Source organism: Mustela lutreola, chromosome 10 (assembly GCF_030435805.1).
Source record: "Mustela lutreola isolate mMusLut2 chromosome 10, mMusLut2.pri, whole genome shotgun sequence".
Classification (NCBI taxonomy): Eukaryota; Metazoa; Chordata; class Mammalia; order Carnivora; family Mustelidae; genus Mustela; species Mustela lutreola.
The window spans coordinates 11131590-11154241 of NC_081299.1; the positions used below are offsets into that span (position 1 = coordinate 11131590).

At 39.0% G+C, this 22652-nt stretch overlaps 1 protein-coding gene across 5 annotated transcripts in view; it reads left to right on the forward strand.

The window, feature by feature from the left end:
* The window catches only part of SPEN (spen family transcriptional repressor), a 96436-nt gene that overhangs the window by 23640 nt on the left and 50144 nt on the right, over positions 1-22652 (forward strand). For 3 of the 5 annotated variants that reach the window (XM_059137053.1, XM_059137054.1, XM_059137055.1), the window contains exons 2-3: positions 5822-6142; positions 9235-9711. In XM_059137053.1, the coding sequence (XP_058993036.1) occupies positions 5822-6142; positions 9235-9711 (798 nt within the window). Of the gene's footprint in view, positions 1-5821; positions 6143-7036; positions 7404-9234; positions 9712-22652 lie in introns of those variants that run through there. The other 2 variants (XM_059137057.1, XM_059137056.1) reach the window with 2 other exon arrangements.

Below are 22652 nucleotides of genomic sequence, written 5' to 3' on the forward strand. Positions count from 1 at the left end.
ATGTCTTTAGCTTTACGTAATGGTGTTGCTTTGGAAATTATAAAGTATGTTTCTTATGGAGTTGATAAAAATAGTTTAGGTCTATTCTTCACCTATCAGGAATCTAAATTGTAATTAAATTCCCTGAGACTAGGGAATCTTTGCTTTGTTCCTTGATAATGCATCAGGTGCCTAGAACAGTTCCTGTTAAAAACCATATAATTAATAATTGAATTAGGATCATAATGCTAGTCCAGAACTTATGCATTTCCTCCACTATGTCAACATTGCTTTCCAATGGGAACTCTGAGGCCATTAATTCACTGAAATTATATTCTTCAGGGAACGCTAACGACTGTCAGTACGTATATAAATTGTCGATTGTGGGGTTTTTTTTTTTTTTTTTTAAAGTAATCTTTACACCCAACATGGGGCTCAAACCCACAACTTCAGGAGTCACAAGGTCCACCAAATGAACCAGCCAGGTGTCCCTAAATTGTCTATTGTTGAAAGGAGACCACAAATATTTCACCAAACCTGGCATTATTTTGAGTAAAAATTTTTTTTTTTTTTTTTTTTTTTTTTAAATTTTAAGTAGGCTCCACACATGAGGCTTGAACTCAGGACCCTGAGATTAAGAGTTGAATACAGTACTGACTGAACCAGCCAGGCACCCTTATCTTGGATAATTTTTAAATTGACTCTTCAAAACTTACCCCCCCAAAAAAAACCTTACAATACAGTGTATGTTGATCAGTTTAGTATTTTTTAATGTTGAACATTTTGACCAATTAGAAACCAGTTTAGTATTGTTTTTTGACTGTTGTATTTGAAGACAAACCTATTAAATAGTTACATACTGCAGTTTGTAGCAGTCGAACACAGTTTCTTAGCTTATGTTCTCATTTATTTTAACTTTAGGCTCTCTCTTTTTTTTTTAAGATTTTATTTATTTATTTGACAGAGATCACAAGTATGCTGAGAGGGAGGCAGAGAGAGGAGGAAGCAGGCTCCCTGCTGAGCAGAGACACCCCCCCCCCCCCCATGTGGGGCTCCATCCCAGGACCTTGAGACCATGACCTGAGCCGAAGGCAGAGGCTTTAACCCACTGAACCACCCCGGTGCCCCAACTCTAGGCTCTCTTAATTCTTGAGAAATTATAAATGCATTAACTGAACCATATAACTAGTAACCATGTAATTTTAGAAACTGATGTTTTCTGTGTATTACTGGAAAATATTCCATAAGTTCTCTGAAAACCTGTATCTAAGGCTTGGTGTTGTTGAAAAGGAAATATTACCTAATTGTGGTTTGATTCTTTTTTAACTACTAAATTTCAGATAAATGTTTAATCTTGAATACTTGAAGGATACTTGAAAACTGTTGGAAATGCGTTGTTTTGGAAAGAGTAGACAAAATCAGGACATCACCTTTACCTACTGAGTTTTCATGGATATGAAGAGTTAGCCACTGCTTTTTTTTTTTTTTTCCTAAATTTATTTATTTTAGAGAGCGAGCACAAATGCATCCAGGCATAGGAAGGGGCAGGAGATGGAGAAACTTTCAAGCAGGCTCCCCGCTGAGTGCTGAGGCTCACTCGGGGCTCCACGACCCTGAGATCATGACCTGAGCTGAAATCGAGAGTCAGGTGCTTAAATGACTGAGCCACCCAAGCGCCCTTCTTTTTTTTTTAATAGAAAAACCTTTGCAACCTTCCATTTATTGAGAATCTTTGTAGGTGTGGGTGTGGTAAATAGGCATAATATAAACATTTATTTTGGGGCGCCTGGGTGGCTCAGTGGTTTGGGCTGCTGCCTTCGGCTCGGGTCATGATCTCAGGGTCCTGGGATCGAGCCCCACATCGGGCTCTCTGCTCCGCAGGAAGCATGCTTCCCTCTCTCTCTCTCTCTGCCTGCCTCTCTGCCTACTTGTGATCTCTGTCTGTCAAATAAATAAATAAAATCTTAAAAAAAAAAACATTTATTTTAACCGTTTTGGGGCATACAATTCAGTGGTGTTACATATAATCATTCACCACTATTTCTAGAATTTTTTCATCCCATACAAAAATTCTGTTCCCATTAACAGTAATTCCCCATTTCCCTCTTGTCTCTGCTCCTCCTCACTTCTGTTCTGCTTTCTGTCTCTATGAATTTGCCTATTCTAGATACCTCATATAAGTGGAATCACAAACGAATTTTCCTTCTGTGTCTGGCTTATTTCATTTAGGGCGATGTTTTATTTTTTATTTTTTTGATTTTATATATGTATTAAAAGATTTTATTTATTTATTTGGGGGTCACAGGTAGGCAGAGGGGGAAGCAGGCTTCCTGCTGAGCAGAGAGGCCAGTGCGGGGCTCCATCCCAGGATGACCTGAGCTGAAGGCAGAGGTCTTAACCCACTGAGCCACCCAGGTGCCCCTGTTTTTTAATTATTTAAAAGATTTTATTTATTTGGCATAGAGAGACAGCGAGAGAGGGAACACAAACAGGGGGAGTGGGAGAGAGAGAAGCAGGCTTCCCGCTGAGCAGGGCTTGATCCCAGGACTTCAGGATCATGACCTGAGCCTAAGGCAGACGCTTAATGACTGAGCCACCCAGGTGCCCCTAGGGTAATATTTTAATTTTTATCCATGTGTGGCTTGTATCAGAACTTTGTTTCTTTTTATGTCTCTTTTTTTTTTTCAAAGATTTTTTATTTATTAATTTGACAGAGATCACAAGTAGGCAGAGAGAGGGGAGGAAGCAGGCTTCCCGTCGAACAGAGAGCCCGATGCGGGGCTCCATCCCAGGACCCTGAGATCATGACCCAAGCCAAAGGCAGAGGCTTTAACCCACTGAGCCACCCAGGCGCCCCTCTTTTTATGTCTTAATGTACTATCCCATTATAAATATATTTTGCATTTTGTTTATTCATTCATTGGTAGACACTTGGGTTGTTTCCATCTTTGGGCTGTTATGAATAATGCTGCAGTGAACATTGGTGTACACATAGCTATTTGAACCCCAGATAAGGAGTGGATTTATTGCGTCATATGGTAATTTTATGCTTAACTTACTGAGAAAAATTCCAAACTTTTCCACAGTGGTTCCACATTTTTATAGTTCTACTAGATCTGCCCTAGATTTCAAAATTTTCTGCATTCTTGTCAACACTTTTTTTTTTTTTTTAAAGATTATTTATTTATTTGCCAGTGATAGAGGGAGAGAAAGCGAGCAAGCACAGGCAGACAGAGAGGCAGGCAGAGGCAGAGGGAGAAGCAGGCTCCCTGCCGAGCAAGGAGCCCGATGTGGGACTTGATCCCAGGACGCTGGGATCATGACCTGAGCCGAAGGCAGCTGCTTAACCAACTGAGCCACCCAGGCGTCCCTTGTCAACACTTTTTATTCCTTTTTTTTTTTTCCTGCCTTAAATAGTCATCCTAATGGGTGTGAAGTGGTATTTCATTGTGGTTTTGATTTGCATTTCCCTAATGACTATTAATTTTGAGCCTATTTTTCTGGGTTTATCTGCCATCTGTGTATCTTCTTTGTTGAAGTGTTTTGCCTATTTAAAAAAATTGTTTGAATTATAAAAGTTTTTGTACTCTAGATACAAGTCCTTTGTCAGATACACTGGAAGGTATTTAATGTTTGTATGGAAAGAAAAGAACTATTCCAATTTCTCACAATTTTTTTTTCCAAATTAGGAAGCTCCTTTCATTAATTCAGTATCAACAGATAATTTTGTTTCTTCTAGTTCAGTTGTCTGATGAAACAGAATTTTAGGATTAGGTTTCCATTGTGAGAGGTATAACTTAAATCATACTGGAGGATGTAAAGAGAAGAGTTCTGCTTTCTGATAATGTTAGCTCCAGGAGAAGTGTAAAATTATGATTTTGGTTTGTCAGCAAATAAGAATGCTATATTTAAAATTGCTGTGCTTTTCTTTCTAAAATGCCAGATTATAAGTACATAAAGCATAGTTAACTCCTAATGAAATTCATAGAATTTCATGACTTTTAAAATTCTGAATCATTATATTTCTTACACATATCTTCCAAATATAAAAGGTGCCCTAAAATTTTTCTTTACAGACATCTCAAGCTTTTTTTTTTTTGGGTGGGTGGGGGAGTAAAAATGGGAACATAGGTCTATCAAAAGATTTTCTCAAATTATATGAAAAACAGTTTTAAGTATACCTAAATTATAAGTTTTAGTAGTTTTAACCTCCTGAAAAAAGTTAAATAGCAGAAAACTGCATTAAAAAATTAGACTGTTGGGGCACCTGGGTGGCTCAGTTGGTAAAGTGTCAACCTTTGACTCAGGTCATGATATCTGTGTCTTGGGATCAAGTCCCACTTCAGGCTCCTTGCTTAGTGGGGAGCCTGAGTCTCCCTCTCTCTCTGCCTGCTGCTCCCCCTGCTTGTGTGCTTGCATTCTCTCTGTCAAATAAGTAAATTAAATCTTCAAAAAAAAAAATCTCACTCTCACTTGAAGGGCACCTGGGTGGCTCAGTCAGTTAAGTGTCTGACTTAAGCTCAGGTCATGATCTCAGGGTCGTGGGATTCAGCCCTGTGGTGGGCTCCGTGCTCAGCAGGCTGAGCCCCTCACCTGGCTTGTGCTTTCTCTTTTTTGGATAAATAAAGTCTTTTAAAAAAATTAAGACTATCACTTCAAATGGATTACTTTCAAGTAAAGATTGTGGAATCATCTCATTTTTTCAGTAGGCTCATTTTCACTTAATGATTTAAAAATGAAATCTGTAGGGGCGCCTGGGTGGCTCAGTGGGTTAAGCCGCTGCCTTCGGCTCAGGTCATGATCTCAGGGTCCTGGGATCGAGTCCCGCATCGGGCTCTCTGCTAAGCGGGGAGCCTGCTTCCTCCTCTCTCTCTCTCTGCCTGCCTCTCTGCCTACTTGTGATCTCTCTCTCTGTCAAATAAATAAAATCTTTTAAAAAAAATTAAAATTAAAAAGTAAAGAAACATCTTAACTAAAAACAGCTACTTTACAGATTTCATTTTTTTTTTTAAAGATTTTATTTATTTATTTGACAGAGAGAAATCACAAGTAGATGGAGAGGCAGGCAGAGAGAGAGAGAGGGAAGCAGGCTCTCTGCTGAGCAGAGAAGCCCGATGCGGGACTCGATCCCAGGACTCTGAGATCATGACCTGAGCCGAAGGCAGCGGCTTAACCCACTGAGCCACCCAGGCACCCTAATTTTAATTTTTTAAAAAGATTTTATTTATTTATTTGACAGAGAGACACAGCGAGAGAGGAAACAAGCAGGGGGGAGTAGGAGACGGAGAAGTTGGGCTTCCTGCTGGGCAGGGAGCTGGGTGCGGGGCTCAGTCCGCTTAGGACCCTGAGATCATGACCTCATCTGAAGGCAGACACTTAAGGACTAAGCCACCAGGCCCTCCTGATAAACATCTTTAAAGATATCTAAGTAACATTGAAGCATCTTAGGTTTAGTAACCTTTTTTAAGAATGTAAAAATTCATAAAACAGATTCATTTCAGCTAAGTGTTCTTAAAAGGTGAAAAGTAATTCAGTGAATGTATTTAAGAAGTAAGAGTAATGGTTAAAACATTTGTAAATTTTGGAGAACCTGGCTGACTCGGTTGGTAGAGCATGCGACTAGATCTCAGGACTCTTGAGTTCAAGCCCCACATTGGGTGTAGAGCTTGCTTTTAAAAAAATCCTTGTAAATTTTTGCCCCAAGTAAAATGTGAGTGTAAAAGCCATCTTGTGTACTTTGCAACTCCTTCTACATATGCAGTTAATGTAAATTGTCTAAGATTTTCACAGACTATTCTTGGAAAATTATTGTTATGCAACAATAATGTTTTATTTTTTCCAGATATGGCCGCGTGGAAAGTGTCAAAATTCTCCCCAAGAGGGGATCTGAAGGAGGAGTGGCCGCCTTTGTGGATTTTGTGGACATCAAAAGTGCACAGAAGGCTCACAACTCAGTCAACAAAATGGGAGATAGAGACCTACGCACGGATTATAATGAACCAGGCACCATTCCGAGTGCTGCTCGGGGATTGGATGATACAGTTTCCATAGCATCTCGTAGTAGAGAGGTTTCTGGGTTCAGAGGAGGTGGTGGAGGGCCTGCTTATGGCCCTCCACCATCACTTCATGCACGAGAAGGACGTTATGAGCGGAGACTTGATGGGTAAGTTCCAAGGTTTCTGTAGGCAGGTATTTTGTATTTGATATGGTGAGAAACAGAAACTCATATTTAGGGGCCCCAGATGGATTTAAAGTTTTGGGCATTCTCAATGTTTCCTATTTTGGGTTGGAAACGGAAGTGATTTCTATGCCAGTGGCTGGTATCTTGTGGAATCGTAGAGGATATTTCCTGCAGCTGGTTGGATATCTACTCCTGAGATGTAAAATGGTGGAAGATTTTGTATGGCAGTATCATTTTTGGAGTTACCTATCTTCTAGAATTAATTATTCCTTCTGTTGGATAATCTGAAGGCCTTCCTTGGATATATCTCTGCTATCTGATGGAGCTATTTGGCTACAGATTTTGTGGTTGTACTATATGGAATATTTCTGGAATATTAGAGCCTACAGATTCTTTTAGAAGTTGATATCTGCTTCTCAATTTTCACTACACAAAGTGTACAAACAAATTGGATTGTCACAAAAAACCTAGCAGACCATAATGATTCAACCGCCTGGATTCTACAAACAATACTTTAATCTGGAAATCTGTACTTGGATGAAGAAGAGTGAAGGCAATGTTTGATTTTTTTCCATTTTGGATCTACACATTTTCCATGTTGGAATTATACTCCTTGATGGAATGGGGGAAATTTGAGATGATGAATGTTTCTAAATCCTGGAATATAGCCATTCTTTTCTAATTGCTGGAATGTATGGGATGTCATGCAGTCAAGATTCCATTAGCCCAGGGGAAGAGGATTACTATTTTGTTTCTTAAGCAAGTTGCTGTCCAATTAAAGGTACTTTAGCCTTGAACACATGGTGACGATCAGTTGTGGATACAGCAATCAAAATTGACTGTGTGGATGGCTACAAAGGTGAACTAATGGGGAGCAACTGTTCTTCCTCATTTGGTGGAATCGTAGAGGAGATTTCCTCTTCTGTCAGCTGCCTGATTCCTACTTAGGGCTGGAAATTTTTTTGAATGTGGATGAATTTATAATTGTCTACTATCTCAAGAAAGAAGTCTGGGGGTTTGAGAGTTACAGTTTGTCTGGGACTACTTGCTTCCAGTGGAATTATTTTATCTGGTCACTAAGATTTTTTTTTCCTTGTGGTTCATCTAAATATCATTTGACACCCTTGCCCATTAAGAAGGTGGATTACCCCCATAAGAGGGGCCAAAATTGGGGAAGTTATGTTCACAATTCTCTCCCTAGATTTAATTGGGATTATAGGTCGTGTTTCCACACTTGGAAAAGGTTGGTATGTCCTGACCTGTGTATATTAGCCCCTCTCCTAACCCAAGTCAAACTCTCTTCTTTTTTCCCCCCACTAACTCTAGAAGTATTTAGTACTAATAGATGAATCAAAGAATAGCTATTAGATTTCAGCTCTGCTAGCTCTTGTGCCTGCCTTCTGTATCTTCCTAATAGATAAGAACTTTGCATATTTCTAAAATACCAGCTGTAGCAGTAATTCTCCTAGAACTATTGCCTATTGCTTGTTATATCATTAATAACAGCTTTTACCAATTAACATTTGATAGGGTGCTAGTTAAATTATTTGTGAAATTTTCTCTTAAGTCTCAAAGGAAACCCTGTTTTTTTGTTAGACATTGAAATATCTATCCAAATGCCAGAAATGTAGCACATTTAAAAAGGAAAAAGCTATTTAATACTTTTAAATAGGAAAGATAGTACTGACATTTTTTTGCCATGCAGTTGCTTCACATCATAGCAGCAAAAAGCAAGTATAGCCTAGGAAGGTATGGTGAAAGAAAGGGTGGGTGAAAATGAAGATTAGTGGAGAGATTTGGATTTATGTATCTACTGGGGACATAATAGTAGTTGTAAGATTTTTGCCAGATATTCTTCACTGGAGAGATTCTAATTCTGTGTCTTTGATGATTTCTTAATCTTTTGATAGAAGATCAGATCCAAAGATAATGTTGAAAAGAAACTCAGTCTCAACTTGAGAATCAAGTGATGAAATGGTCTTTTAGGAACTCAGGAAATGAGTTCTGGTTTCCTACAAAAGTAGAAAATGTTAAGATTTCTGTGTAGGATTAGCATTGGTTTTCATTATCAACACATAAGTGCATGTTTAATTGAACATGCAGCAATCTCTTGTAACCGTAGGTTGGCAAATAGTCATGTCCTACAGAAACATTTTTTTAGGTTAATCCATTGCTAATAGCAACCTTCAAATATCTTACAGTTTCCAAAGTTGGCTAATTTCATCAGAGGCAATTTGAGCTTAGCTATGACTAAGAGCATATTTCCTATAAACATTAAGCACAGACATTAACAAGTGGGATCATGGAATAGTTGTTTTAAAAAATTACGTGGAATTTGATAGCACCAGTAGATGAAATAATCTTTATTCTTTAGTTAGTTAAATTTACCGTAGAATAAATAGCTTGTGTCAATCCAGTATTTTGATAACCTTTTCTTTTAAGATTCCATTTCTGTTATTAAATGTGATTGTTTGGGCACAGCAGTTTACATAATCTGGTAGTTTTTATAATTACCCAAGAAGTCGAAAGTTAATGAGAGAAAATTATACTTAAAATTTTTTTCTGGACTTCTTTGAAAATGCCCTCTTACTGCTGGGACATACATTGCAATAGGGCTTTCATGTCTGTGTTAAAATGTATCATGGAAATTTTGCCTAAAATAAATTTGTCAAGTAAGTAAAAGTTTGGTATGTATCTTAATCAGATGGAAGAAAACTTTGATATTAAAATGACAGTCTCTTTTTGTTGCATTAAACTGCAAATGAAAAGGAGATGGTATATGTATATTTCTGCATATAAGCCAGAAAATCCCTAATAAAAAGAGCATCTGATTTGCAGAACACTAGTCATGAAAGCCCAATATACACAATGATTGCTCAGCTGTGAAAATAATATTTGGAGTCAAGTAAAATGTTAAGCTTGGTAGTGTTTGCTTACTAAGTAGGTTAATGCTGTTTAGAAAATGACAGTTGCAAAGACAGACAATGCTGAAATGAATGTTTGCATGACTTGCTTTTAGTTTTGCTTGCCCTTTTCTGATTGATTAAATATTTTTCCCCCCCTCCTAAATGCAGGGCTTCAGATAACAGGGAGCGTGCTTATGAACATAGTGCCTATGGACACCATGAACGGGGGACGGGAGGATTTGATCGGACAAGACATTACGATCAGGATTACTATAGAGATCCTCGCGAGCGGACTTTACAACATGGGCTCTATTATGCTTCTCGGAGTCGAAGTCCAAACCGTTTTGATGCTCATGACCCCCGATACGAACCTAGGGCTCGGGAGCAGTTTACACTGCCCAGTGTGGTACACAGGGATATCTACAGGGATGATATTACCCGGGAGGTACGAGGCAGAAGGCCAGAGCGGAATTACCAGCACAGCAGGAGTCGGTCACCACATTCATCCCAGTCTAGAAATCAGTCTCCTCAGAGGCTGGCTAGCCAAGCGTCTAGACCTACAAGGTCCCCTAGCGGCAGCGGCTCTAGGAGTAGATCCTCCAGTAGTGATTCAATCAGCAGCAGCAGTAGTACCAGCAGTGACAGGTAGGTTAACAGCCTTTTGTTATCACAGACGAGCTGTTGAATAATATGTCACAAATTCTCAACAATCAGTGGTAATGATTTGTAGCATAGTAATATTTTTTAAAGTAAGTAATCTTGGATTGTGTGTATAAGAAGCTGTGATTAGTGGGTGGCCATGGAATTCACCATTCTGTCAAGTACCTGAAATAGTGATTTGCAAATGCTGTTTTTTGCTCCAGATGTTCAATATTCAAATGGCCAAAAGAGGTAGAAAAACGGTAACTTTAGCTGAATGAATTAAATCCTGTGCCGCTGAAAATGTATCTCTTTAGAGTTTTTAATTTCTTGGGTGTATAATGCTAACTTATTATTTTGGTTGAAAATTCATAAAAGCCTTTTGTTTAAAGATGTATTGGTGAAATATACTGTTGACCCATCTATTATAAATGACCAAATCAACTTTTGAGTACATTTTAACTAATTTTAATATCAAGGTAAAAGCCAGTTTATAATCTCAAGTAGAAAAGCTTTCTTTAAATGCTGGTTGTAACTTAGCTGTTCATTAAGGTTGAGTGAGCTAATTTTATTAGTTGGAAATTTTTTTACAAAGAAATTTTATTTTAAAGGTAAAAATAATAATTTGAAGGTAATCTTAACAGGAAACCGCTTAGAAGTTTATCACAGATCTGTGTAGATAGTACAGCTTACTCGTTTTATAACCTTGGACAAGTTACTTAAACCTCAGCTTTCTCATCTTCTGTGAGAATCAGGCTTTAAAATTATTGTGAAGATTAAACGAAAAAAGTGTTTAAGTGCTTAGCTCGATATCCATATATATTAAATGCTGCCTTTAGTAATTATTAGCTATTATTATTACTGCTTCAGTTGTGGAAGCATTTGAATGGTCTTTAACCATTCCTTGTTTCCATCTACTGTTATTGATCCTGTTTATGCCAAATATCCTAGTTTTATATTTGAATGCTGTGTATTTTAAATTTATAGGATATGAAATTTTTTGATTGATTAAAATGCCCAGATTAATTATTCTTCTTCTAGCATTGCCTGCTTCGAATTAATTTGAGACAAGTAAATGATCATGTACTTGGGGAAAATTATGTACTGGCTCCAGTGTTGCAGCTCTGTGACATGGGTGAAAACTCAGCCTCTCATGATTTTATTTGCTACATTGTCAAGTTAAACAATTGACAAGATTCATTTGAACTCTATAATAAGCTGATTATGAAGTCTTGTTATGTCCTACTTTCTCCTACATAGAATTAAGGTACTCAGGTTTTAGTCCTTTTTCTCTAAACCTACCTCTTTAAAGGGACACCGTAGCATTCCATTGTGTCAAAACTTACTGAAAAGCCAGCCAATTGTGGAAGTGTTGAAGTTGGAGAAATATGATACAGGGCCTTCAGGATGGCATTATACTTTGATGGGAGTGATAGTGATTTGGGATCTGGCCCTTAGCATTGTAGGCTCAAAAACTTGAACCCAGAGGCTGTCTGATGAATTTGATGGAGCTAATCCCTGTATGCAATCTAAAGGAAGGGTTATATGCTTCTGAATATTTACAATCAGAAAGATAACGCCACAAAGGCAGGATAAACTTAGAAAATGTACACGGGGACTAAATTATAATTTTTTTTTTTTTTTTTAAAGACTCTATTTATTTATTTGACAGAGAGAGAGATTACAAGCAGGCAGAGAGAGAGAGGAGGAAGCAGGCTCCCTGCCGAGCAGAGAGCCCGATGCGGGACCCGATCCCAGGACTCTGAGATCATGACCTGAGCCGAAGGCAGCGGCCCAACCCACCGAGCCACCCAGGCGCCCTAAATTATAATTTTTTAAAAAAGATTTCATTTATTTATTTGACAGAGATCACAAGTAGACAGAGAGGCAGGTAGAGAGAAAGGAGGAAGCAGGCTCCCCATGGAGCAGAGAGCCCGATGTGGGGCTCAATCCCAGGACCCTGGGATCATGACCTGAGCTGAAGACAGAGGGTTTAACCCACTGAGCCACCCAGGTGCCCCTAAATTAACAGTTGTTGAAGATATTTCCTCTTCTGTCAGCTACCTGATTCGTGCTTAGGGCTGGAAGCTTTTATGATTTAGGGCTATAAAGGCTGTTACGTAGCACTTCATCGACAAGAAGAGCTGAGTTTTAGGCTAGGCAGGAACACTGGGTTGAAGGAACAACCTGGAGGATACAGATGGAAGAATGTTTGTGAACAGCACGTAATTTAGAATGACTTAACGATGATAATGATTTTGGGTTTAGTTCTTTATGCGGAGATGAGTGGTTGAAAGATTTTGAGAAGGGAGATAGTTTGTTGAGATCTGTGCTTTAGATTTAGAAAGGCATCTGGTGACTTAGAGTAGGAAAGACTGAGATTGTGGTGGGGAGGCTATTTCAGTAGTTCAGAGAAGGAAGTCTTGGACTCTGAGAATGCCTAACTTGGGACAAGTGGGAGAGACATTGTGTTAATAATCAGATTATGTTGATTGTGAGAAACAGTGAACTTTCTGGAAATGGGACTGAATGACAGGCCTTTCAGTGCTATCCTTTAAGAACAAGACCAGGTCTTCCTTTGTGCACACCATAAAGCTTAGCATATCGTCTTTCTCAAAGTACATGTTCAGTAAATAGTTGAAATACTTAGATACAGTTCTTAGTTAACACAATGGATAAAGTAGAATTAATGTAAATAGCTGAAAGATTGGTCATTATATATGGTCCAAGCAAGTCTGAGAAAAAAAATATTTTGATGTGCATAGAATACCCACTCAGCCTCCCTTTCATCAGATGTCCTTTTTTCCTTTACTATTTTGCTGACATCCAGAGGGTAATTATTTTGAGATGTTTTATAAATTCAGAATGTTGAATTTTATTTTGGGGGAAATAAGTTCTTTTTTGTAATCTTTAAAACCTTATGACTGTGAAACCATGACCTTCCAAGTTCTTTAAAAATGTTACAAATTAACGTCTTATAGTAGATGAAATGTAGCTTGGTTCTAGCGATAGAAACAAGCTTGTATTCTGTCTGCATGACTGACAGGGAAGTTAATCACCCTCCATCCCCCTTAATTGTTGGAGCTTTGGTGAACAGATTCCTAACAGTGCATTTCCAATGAGTAAACGTGGGATTGATAACAGTCTGGTTGTGAACTCTTTATAAATGACACACCTACAGTTTCTGCATAACTATTCTCAGTATTTAACTGGTGAGAACTGGAACTTAATGGTATAAGCTTTCCTGTGTGCAGCTCTGTGGTGCTGTCTGTCTCTTTGTGTGGTTTAGGGAGTCACTTTTCCTTTCAACAGAAAATTTTAAATGTATATATTCCACAAAAGTATTTCTTTTAAAAGCCCTGATTGAGGGGTTCCTGGGTGGCTCAGTCCTTAAAATTCTGCCTTCGGCTCAGGTTATGATCCCAAGGGTTCTGGAAACAAGCCCCTCATTGGGCTTCCTGCTCCACAGAGAGCCTGCTTCTCCCTCTCCCACTCCCCCTGCTTGTGTTCCCTCTCTCCCTGTCCCTGCCTCCCCAGCGGTGTCAAATCAATCAATCAATCAATCTCCTTTTTTTTTTTTTAAAGGCCAGATTGAAGTTGAATATACCTGATTTCTGTAGTTTCCTATCATTGGGTTTCTTTTTCCTGTCATGTTAGTGAATTTTCTGTAATACAGGTTAAAGGAATTGAAGAATTTATTGAATTTAGTTCATAAACTTTACTGATAGCTTTTTTTTTTTTTTTTAAGATTTTATTTATTTATTTGACAGAGATCACAAGTAGGCAGAGAGGCAGGCAAAGAGAGAGGAGGAAGCAGGCTACCCGCCCAGCAGAGAGCCCGATGCAGGGCTGGATCACAGGACCCTGAGATCATGACCCGAGCAGAAGGCAGACACCCAACCCACTGAACCACCCAGGCACCCCCTCCCCTTTAAAAAAAGATTCTATTTATTTATCTGACAGCGAGAGAGGGGACACAAGAAGGGTAGTAGGAGAGTAAGAAGCAGGCTTCCCACTGAGCAGGGTCCCCGTTGTGGGGCCCCAATCTCAGGACCCTGGGATGATGACCTGAGCCCAAGGCAGACACTAAATGACTGAGCCACCCAGGTGCTCCATCCCGATATCTTAAAATAGTTTTTGTGTTTTGTTTCCCAGTGGTTTACTTTGATCGAACCCAAAGATGATTGGGCTGGTTTAGGGTTCCTGAACTTGAATGGGGAAAATTACATCTTTTCACTAGTAATCTGTAACTGAAATTAAGTATCGCTTTGCATTATGAAAGTAGGCAACAAAAAAAAAGTAGTATTGACAGTATGGGTTACTTTGTTACCAGTATAAATCCGCAGGTAGTTTATTATAGTTGCAGATATCTCAAAATGCCGTGTCTAGTCATCATTACTGGGACTACTGGGAATTACGTAGTTACTAAATTCAGTGTTAAGTATTATAAGTTAATGTTAATGAAAACATTATAATACAACATTTTGAATATTTTAATAACTATCAATATAATTGGCTTCCATTTTTATTCCTGTTTATTTTACTTTATGCATTTAGAAACATTATTCTGAAAAGTGCAGAGGCTTCACCAGATTGCTGAAAAGATATCCTTGCAGTTAGTCCTTGATTCTACATGCTTTAAGAGTTTACTGAATGCATGGGGAAAAAATGGATGAAAGGGTAAAGGGAGAGAGTTGAGATTTGGATAATCCTAAACCTGTTCCTATTCCTTTCCCTCCTATTCAGTAGATTACTTCTCTAAATCTCTAAATTTAGTCTAAATTTAACTTTTGAGTTTATATTCAGCCATCTGTTTAACAAATACTGTGTTTGTGCACACGAAATTTATGGAATAAGATAGGTTGTATGGATCCCCAAGAATAGAACTAATTTATTTATTTTTAATATTTTTTAAAGTTTATTATTATTTTTGTAATCTCTACATCCAGTGTGGGGCTTGAACTCTTGACCTTGAGATTAAGAGTCAGATGCTCTTCTTTTTTTTTTTTAGATTTTATTTATTTATTTGACAGAGAGAGAGAGATCACAAGTGGGCAGAGAGGCAGACAGAGCGGGGGGGAAGCAGGCTCCCCACAGAGCAGAGAGCCCAATGCGGGGCTCGATCCCAGGAACCTGAGCTCATGACCTGGGCCAAAGGCAGAGGCCTAACCCCTGGGCCACCCAGGCGCCCCCAGATGCTCTTCTGACTGAGCCATCCAGGCACCCCAAGAATAGATTAGTTTAGATTAAACATTTGCAATGGCTGGGCCAAAACAGAAAACTACATATATGTCTAATTAAGAGCTAACATGTATTTATATTAATCTGGGTGTCTGTGGCTAGTGCATCTTTCCTGCTTTCCAGAAGCAGCCTCCTCTGTCTTGAAAGCTATTTGGGCTAGGGTCAGACTTTTCCTTTTTGTTCTTCTGAATCCTGCTGGTTTGTCTGTCTAAATACATCTGATAACTACAGAGTTTTATTCTCACAAAAATAGGTCTTTAGGTGGAAACAAAATGAATAGTAGTAATAAGCAAAGATAACTACATGAAAATAACCGTAGTTAGTTACATTTCATTGTCTCATTGTGGCTCTTGGTAAACCATATCGCATTAAATCATGCTTAGTTACCTGTTTGAATAAATCAGAATTTTTTTTCTTTTCTTTCTTTTTTATTTATTTTTTTTTAGAGAGAGAGCACACGTGAGTGTGGTGGGGGGGGCAGAGGGAGAAGGAGATAGAATCTCAAGCAGACTCCCCGCTAAGTATGGAGTCTAATGTGGCTCTCAGTCTCACAACTCTAAAATTCTGATGCGAAATTAAGAGTTGGACACTTAACCAACTCGAGCCACCCAGGTGCCCTGAATCAGAATTTATTAGAACAAGCTTTCTACATACAGATTTTTTAAATTGGAATAAATTGATTTGGAAAATACTTGATGATGGGGCGCCTGGGTGGCTCAGTGGGTTAAAGCCTCTGCCTTTGGCTCAGGTCATGATCCCAGTGTTCTGGGATTGAGTCCTGCATGGGGCTCTCTGCTCGGCGGGGAGCTTGCTTCCCTTCCTTTCTCTCTGCCTGCCTCTCTGCCTACTTGTGATCTCTGTCTGTCAAATAAATAAATAAAATCTTAAGAAAAAAAAAAACTTGATGAAATTTCATATGTTTTTTGGTATAATTAATTATATTACTGGAATTTCTTTTATACCGTCATGGTTGGAAGATTTTAAAAAGTAGGCTCCATGCCCAATGTGGGAATTAAACTCATGACCCTGAGATCAAGAGTTGCATGCTCTACTGACTGAGCAGCCAGGCACCCCCACAGTTGGAAGATTTAAGGAAGAGACTTGGGGACAGGAAGAGTTGGGGGGGGAGAGAGAGAGACACTCTTCTTACTTCCAGGGCAGGAAAACTGGCATTTGAAATAGCCTTTGTGGTGTTTAGTTGAAGTAACAAGAAAAGCATATGGAACTTTTTTTTTTTTTTAAGATTTTATTTATTTATTTGACAGAGATCACAAGTAGGCAGAGCAGCAGTCAGAGAGAGAGAGAGGAGGAAGCAGGCTCCCCGTTGAGCAGAGAGCCCGATGTGGGGCTTAATCCCAGGACCCTGGGATCTTGACCTGAGCCGAAGGCAGAGGCTTTAACCCATTGAACCACCCAGGTGCCTCAAGCATGTGGAACTTTGAGCAATCAGACTTTTCAGCACTGATGCTCTGTTAAGATGTGGTGTGGTTTCTGCTAAAGCCCCTCTCTTGTTTAATGTCGTAGCTTTGCAGTTGGAATAATTTACTTTTTAAAAAAAATTACTTCTTATTGAAGAGGAAATTAAAAATACTTCTTTTCTTTTCTTTCTTTTTTTTTTGAGCGAGAGACAGACTCAATAGAGAAGATGAGTGGAGGAGGGAGAATCAGAGCAGGGAGCCACATGTGGGGCATGATCCCAGTGGAAGGCAGATGCTTAACTGACTGAGCCACCCAAGCACCCTGAAAAACACTTCTTATTGCTTGTATTATTTGTAGAACTTATTTGTATGTTTCTTTTATACATTTTTAGTAAATTATTTCAAAGTTGACCATAACCGTACTCATTTTTTAATGATAGACCATTTAAGATTATTTTACCTGAATTATATTTAAACAGTAATTAGCAATATTAAACAGATTCTGAATTGTTACAACAACATAGTTAAAAGGAATGTAGTGAGCATTTTTTTTTTCCTGTTAAGACCTGTTCTGCTAGTTGTTTTGTGAACAATCAAGACATTATAGTTTCTGAGAGGGGGAGTTTTTTTCAAATACCCTTTGTCTATGATTTCAAGAGGAGGTTTGCAGCTACTTATTTAAGGAGAGAGAACTTTCAGGTTCATGTAGAAAATTTTCTAGGCAACCCTCTCTGGTCCCCCCACCCCTTTGGGAGCTTTGTATTCATTAAACTTTGCTTTACTATCACGAAGTTTAAAAAAAAGAAGAAGAAGAAGAAGAAATTTTCCAAAATTGTTGTCATCTTGCAGGTTTGTGAAAGATTATGGATGAGGCCGATAAGGTGAGAGGGAAGCCATTGGGATTGGTGGTGGTATGTGTATCAAAGTTGACCGTGTACCTTCCATTTCTCTTATTTTACAAATATGCTTATATAGAATACTGATATGGAAAAGGAAGGAACGCTCATTTTATTACCTTACTATACAGTTTGCTTATGATAGGTATAATGTGCTGGAAACTGTCAGATTTGGATGTAATTTCAATACTATATATGAAGTAAAAGTCCTTTTTTTTTTTTTTTTTTTTTAATATTTGTTTGCAGAGTCAGAGAACATGATCAGAGGTAGAGGCAGGTGGAGAAGCGGACTCCCTGTTGAGCAGGGAGCCTAACCTGGGGCTCCATCCCTGGACTGTGGGATCATGACCTGAACTGAAGGGCAGACAGGATCATGACCTGAACTGAAGGGCAGACACTTAACCACTGAGCCACTCAGGCCCTCCTAAAGATTTTATTTTTTAGTAACTTCTGTGCCCAACCCTGGGGCTCTGACTCATAACCCTGAGATCAAGAGTGGCATGCTGCACTGACTGAGCCAGCCTGGTGCCCCAAAAGTCAATATTTTGGTGTTAAAGGAATTAATAATTAGCAGTTTTTTGATGATTGTTGAAATGTTTTTTTTTTTTTAAGATTTTATTTATTTATTTGACAGAGATCACAAGCGGGTAGAGAGGCAGGCAGAGAGAGAGAGAGAGAGAGAGGAGGAAGCAGGCTCCCTGCTGAGCAGAGAGCCCGATGTGGGACTCGATCCCAAGACCCTGAGATCATGACCTGAGCCAAAGGCAGAGGCTTAACGCTCTGAGCCACCCAGGCGCCCTGATTGTTGAAATGTTTAATCATAAAAACACATTTGAGCTTTTAATCCTCAAAGTGATCTCTTATCTATAATAACAGGCAAATAATTTCAATATTTAGTTGGAAGTAAAATGTTTTTGTTGCTCTGTGATTCCTTTTTTTTTTTTTTTTTTTTAAATTTAGGATTTTGAGGCGCCTTCATGGCTCAGGGGGTTGGGCCTCTGCCTTTGGCTCAGGTCATGATCCCATGGTCCTGGGATTGAGCTCTCTGCTCGGTGGGGAGCCCCCCCCCCCCCCCCCCCCGCCTGCCTCTCTGCCTGCCTCTTTGCCTACTTGTGATGTCTGTCAAATAAATAAATAAATTAATTAATTAAAAGAAATTAGGATTTTATTTATTTATTTGACATAGAGAGACACAGCAAGAGATGGAATACAAGCAGGCTGAGCAGGGAGGGCTCCATGACCTGAGCCTGAGGCAGTCACTTAACGACTGAGTTGCCCAGGTATGATTTCTTATTCTCAGATATATTTAGGGGCACAAAAATAGTTTGTATTTCTTTTTTTAACAGAAGAAAGTCAGTACCACGTAAAGTAATGACTTTCAATCTCAGGAGAAAAATTGATACAATGAATCAAACAATATTTGGGAAATTGGTGTTTAGGTACCATGACTTTTCTCCCAGCTCTTGTTTGTAGTTGTGTAGGATTGAAAGGATTATAGAAATTAAGTTGGTTTTACTGCATAATAATACCAACCTTTCTCCTGTTTGCTAGTGTTTATACCTGTCAGTTTGAGATGAATCATTTAAGTTGAGATTTTTTTTGTTCTTGGTTGTGTAAAGAGAAGAAACCATTGAAACAAATTATGCTAACTAACATGTAAAAATAGACGATTAGATGTTTATTGATTTGGGGATAACTGGTGAAGTGTATGTTTTGGGAGCATTCAGAGGACTTTGAAGGAGAACAGTAAAGGTTTATTTAAGCCTTTAAGAAGCCAAAGTCAAAGATAACAAATATTCTTAGGAGGGATGTTTATATTTTTGCCCCTTTTGTATAAAATGAAAATATTTGCATGCTTATTTAAGCCTAAGTAAAATAACCATTTTAATGCATTTTAAATAGCTGATTTATTTCTGGGTTTCACAACCATTCTTCGCCTGTTTTATTATTTTGTACTTCTGCCTCATTTTTACTTTATTAGGTAGCTCAAATTATCTTAGACTTTAAAAAAAAAAGATTTCTTTATTTGACCGGGAGAGAGAGAGTACAAGCAGGGGGAGAAACAGGGTCCCAGCTGAGCAGGGAGCCTGATGTGGGGCTCCATCCCAGGACCCTGGGGTCCTGATGCTTAATTGACTGAGCCACCCAGGAGCCCCTGAAATTAGATTTGGAATGGAACTGTTTCGCAGAAAGTCAGGGTTGTAAATAAAATGTATTCATTGCTCTATTTTCAACCATTCAAGTTTTGTATTGTTTTAAATTTTATTTATTTGACAGTCAGAGATCACAAGTAGGCAGAGAGGTAGGCAGAGAGAAAGGAAGGGAAGCCGGCTCACCACTGAGCAGACAGTCCGATGCGGGGCAGGGTCCCAGGATCCTGAGATCACGACCTGAGCTGAAGGCAGAGGCTTTAACCCACTGAGCCACCCAAATGCCCCTTAAATAAAGTTTTTGTCTTGAGATCTGCAGCTCTTAATTTGTGAGGAAATTAAAACCATCTAATAGTTTTACTGACTTTATGACTCTTCTCCTTGAAATACTGGTATCTGAGTTCTCTTTTTTTCATAGAAAATTTATTTTTTCTTTATTTTATGCGGTACAGTTGACAGGAATTGAAGTTCTTTAAAAAGCTACCTGCTTGGAGGGAGAGGGGAAAGACGAGAACAGCAAGCATGTTAGTGTGTCTGCACTCCTGGAGAAAACTGTTAGATTTAAAATACACAAAGTCTCCCCACATGTATATATATTTTTAAAGATCTTATTTATTATTTGTCAGAGAGAGAGCACAGGCAGGCAGAGTGGTAGGCAGAAGCAGAGAGAGAAGCAGGCTCCGCGCTGAGCAAGGGACTCTGATCCCAGGAGCCTAGGATCCTGACCTGAGCCAAAGGCATCGGCTTAACCAACTGAGCCACCCAGGTGTCCCAAAGTCTCCCCATATTTTGAGTAGCTCCTTAAATTACTGTTACTTTCCAGCAGAGTGAGCATTTGTTCATTCCCTCTTAAATCAGTTTGGGGGCTCTTGAGCAGCATGGAATAAGTGTTCCGCAGTCTGTGCTTTGGAGAGTGCTCCCCAGTGAGAGAGAGAGAAAGAGAGAGAGTGTGTGTGTATAGTTATGTATGTATATTTCTGTATGTATCATTTTCCATTCCCACCACCAATTGAAGAGGCTACATTTTTGAAGTTTATTTTGGGGGCAATAAGCTATACACAATCTTCTGTCTTTGGGAGTCCTATTAGCTAACCAAACCTTTTTAATGCTGAATATGGAAAATGGAGGTGTTTGCTTTGTGACTGCCCTGATGGGCTTAACTTCCATTGTGGAGCTCTATAAATAGATTGATTTCCTTTCTGGTTCCTTTCTTTTTGTTGGGTACCAGCATTTCAGTAAGGCTGTCGTAATAGGTGGTATCAGCATTAGGGTTCTGTATGGAATAGGCAGTTGTGGAAACAAGTGCTAGGCTGATCCGTATTTGCTGTGTACGGAGAATCCGGCTTTCACTTGAGATCCCCTGCTGCGAGGGAAATGAGAACAAGGTAGACTTAACGCTGAGAGCAAATGAGGAGAGCTCATTGTGTGCCGCCTCAGCAGCCAGAGTGTCTGAATATTGCGGGGAAAGCTAAGAACTGCTTGTTTGTGAGTCAAACCAGCCTAAACTGGAATTATCCAGTTTGAGTTGGCCGCTTGCCATCTCCCAGAGGCTTCCTTATTTTGCCAGAGTTTCTGCCCATCCCTCAGCCCCGGGGGTGGGGTGGTGACCGGGCAGGCTCTGTGCTGGGACTGGGCAGGCAGTGGGGAGGGGCAGGCCGTGAAAGCCGCTGCTGCTTAACCCCGGTTCATTCCTAGGCGGAGGCATTTCAGATAGAGCAAGGAGTTTTAGAAGCTGGTGTGAACTCTGCTATTTCCAGTGCATTTTACTCTGTTACTCCCTTGCTTTCCCTGTAACTTTTTGATTTTTATCCTTTAAAAACCAAGGCTTAAAAAAAACCAGCGTCTGCCGTACTGTTGCTCCGGTACATAATAACATGATTTGCACATGGTGATAAAGAATTTATTATCAAAAATTTGGGGTGCCTTGATGGTTCTGTCACTTGAGTCTCAGATTCTTCATTTTGGCTCCAGTCATGATCTCGGAGGGTCGTGAGATCCAGTCCCCTGGCAGGCTCCACCCTTTGCCCAGAGTCCGGCAGAGACTCTCTCTGTTCCTGTTCTCCCTCCTTCCCTTCCCCACTCTCCTTCTCTCAGATAAGTTAAAATGTGACTGATTTACAGAGTTCCTCAGGAATTGCGCTTTTAGTTAAGTTAGTCTTTTTGAAGTGACAAACTGTCCCTCCTTTACCCATTTTCATTCTTTCCATTTGGGTTGTGCTGAGGTTTGTTTTGGTTTGATTGTTAGATGGAAGAAATGAAAATAGATTTGGGGATAAGCTTGTGACTCCATGTCTTGTGAATTTTAATGTGAAGTAAGTTTTTTTTTGAAGTGAATTTTTAAAATGTTGCTTTCAAATTAACAAAAAGTAATTCAGATTAAAATCCTAAACAACAAATTTTAAAATTAAAAGAACTGGGCTGAATTTTGTTTAACTTGGAGGCAAACTCTAAAAAAATATTATGCTTAAATTGCCAATTGTTAGTGTCATGGCTACTTTGTGCATATAAAGAACCTCTTAGCTTTCTTCTTTGAGAAATAAGGGAATTAAGTGATTAAACATGGCCTAATTCCTCATCAGAGAACACCCAGAAGTCACTAAGCCACAAATTAAAGCCTCAAATAAAAGAGTACATTTATTTTTGTCTTTCTGGATGCCAGGGCTGTATAGAAAATGGAAATTTCCATAACCTTGCTTATGTTTCAGGCTTTTGGAATGAGATTGAAACCTCTTTTACTTATGGTAGAAGTTTATTCAGAGCAGTTTTGGTGTTCTCTTTTATCTTTTGTGAGGTATTTCCATTTGGAGGTCATTCTCAGAAACCCTGATATAATTTCAACCTGTCCTGAATGAGGGATCATCCATCACAGATATAAAGGAAAATGTGGTAATCGTATTTTTAAGTTAAAATCTTATTTTAAACATTACCACTTTCTGAAATTCAGAATTAGCCGAGATTTTATTATAGGTACCTTCCCCCTTTTTAAAAATCTGTGTCTTAGAGTATAAACTAAATGATTGCCCTTATTTGCGAAGGATAGTTTTGTGATTGCTTCTCTTATGAAAATATAGAGCACCCTCTGGTGATTTGTTTACTTAAGTCATGTGGTCATTCATTAAATTATATGCTACTGGAGTTTACTGTTGCTAGAAGTTGTATGAAGTGACCTCTATAGAACATCTTCCTAAACACACTTTGTTGAATAGATGAATTTCCTCTTTCCAGATAGACAGAATAATAAG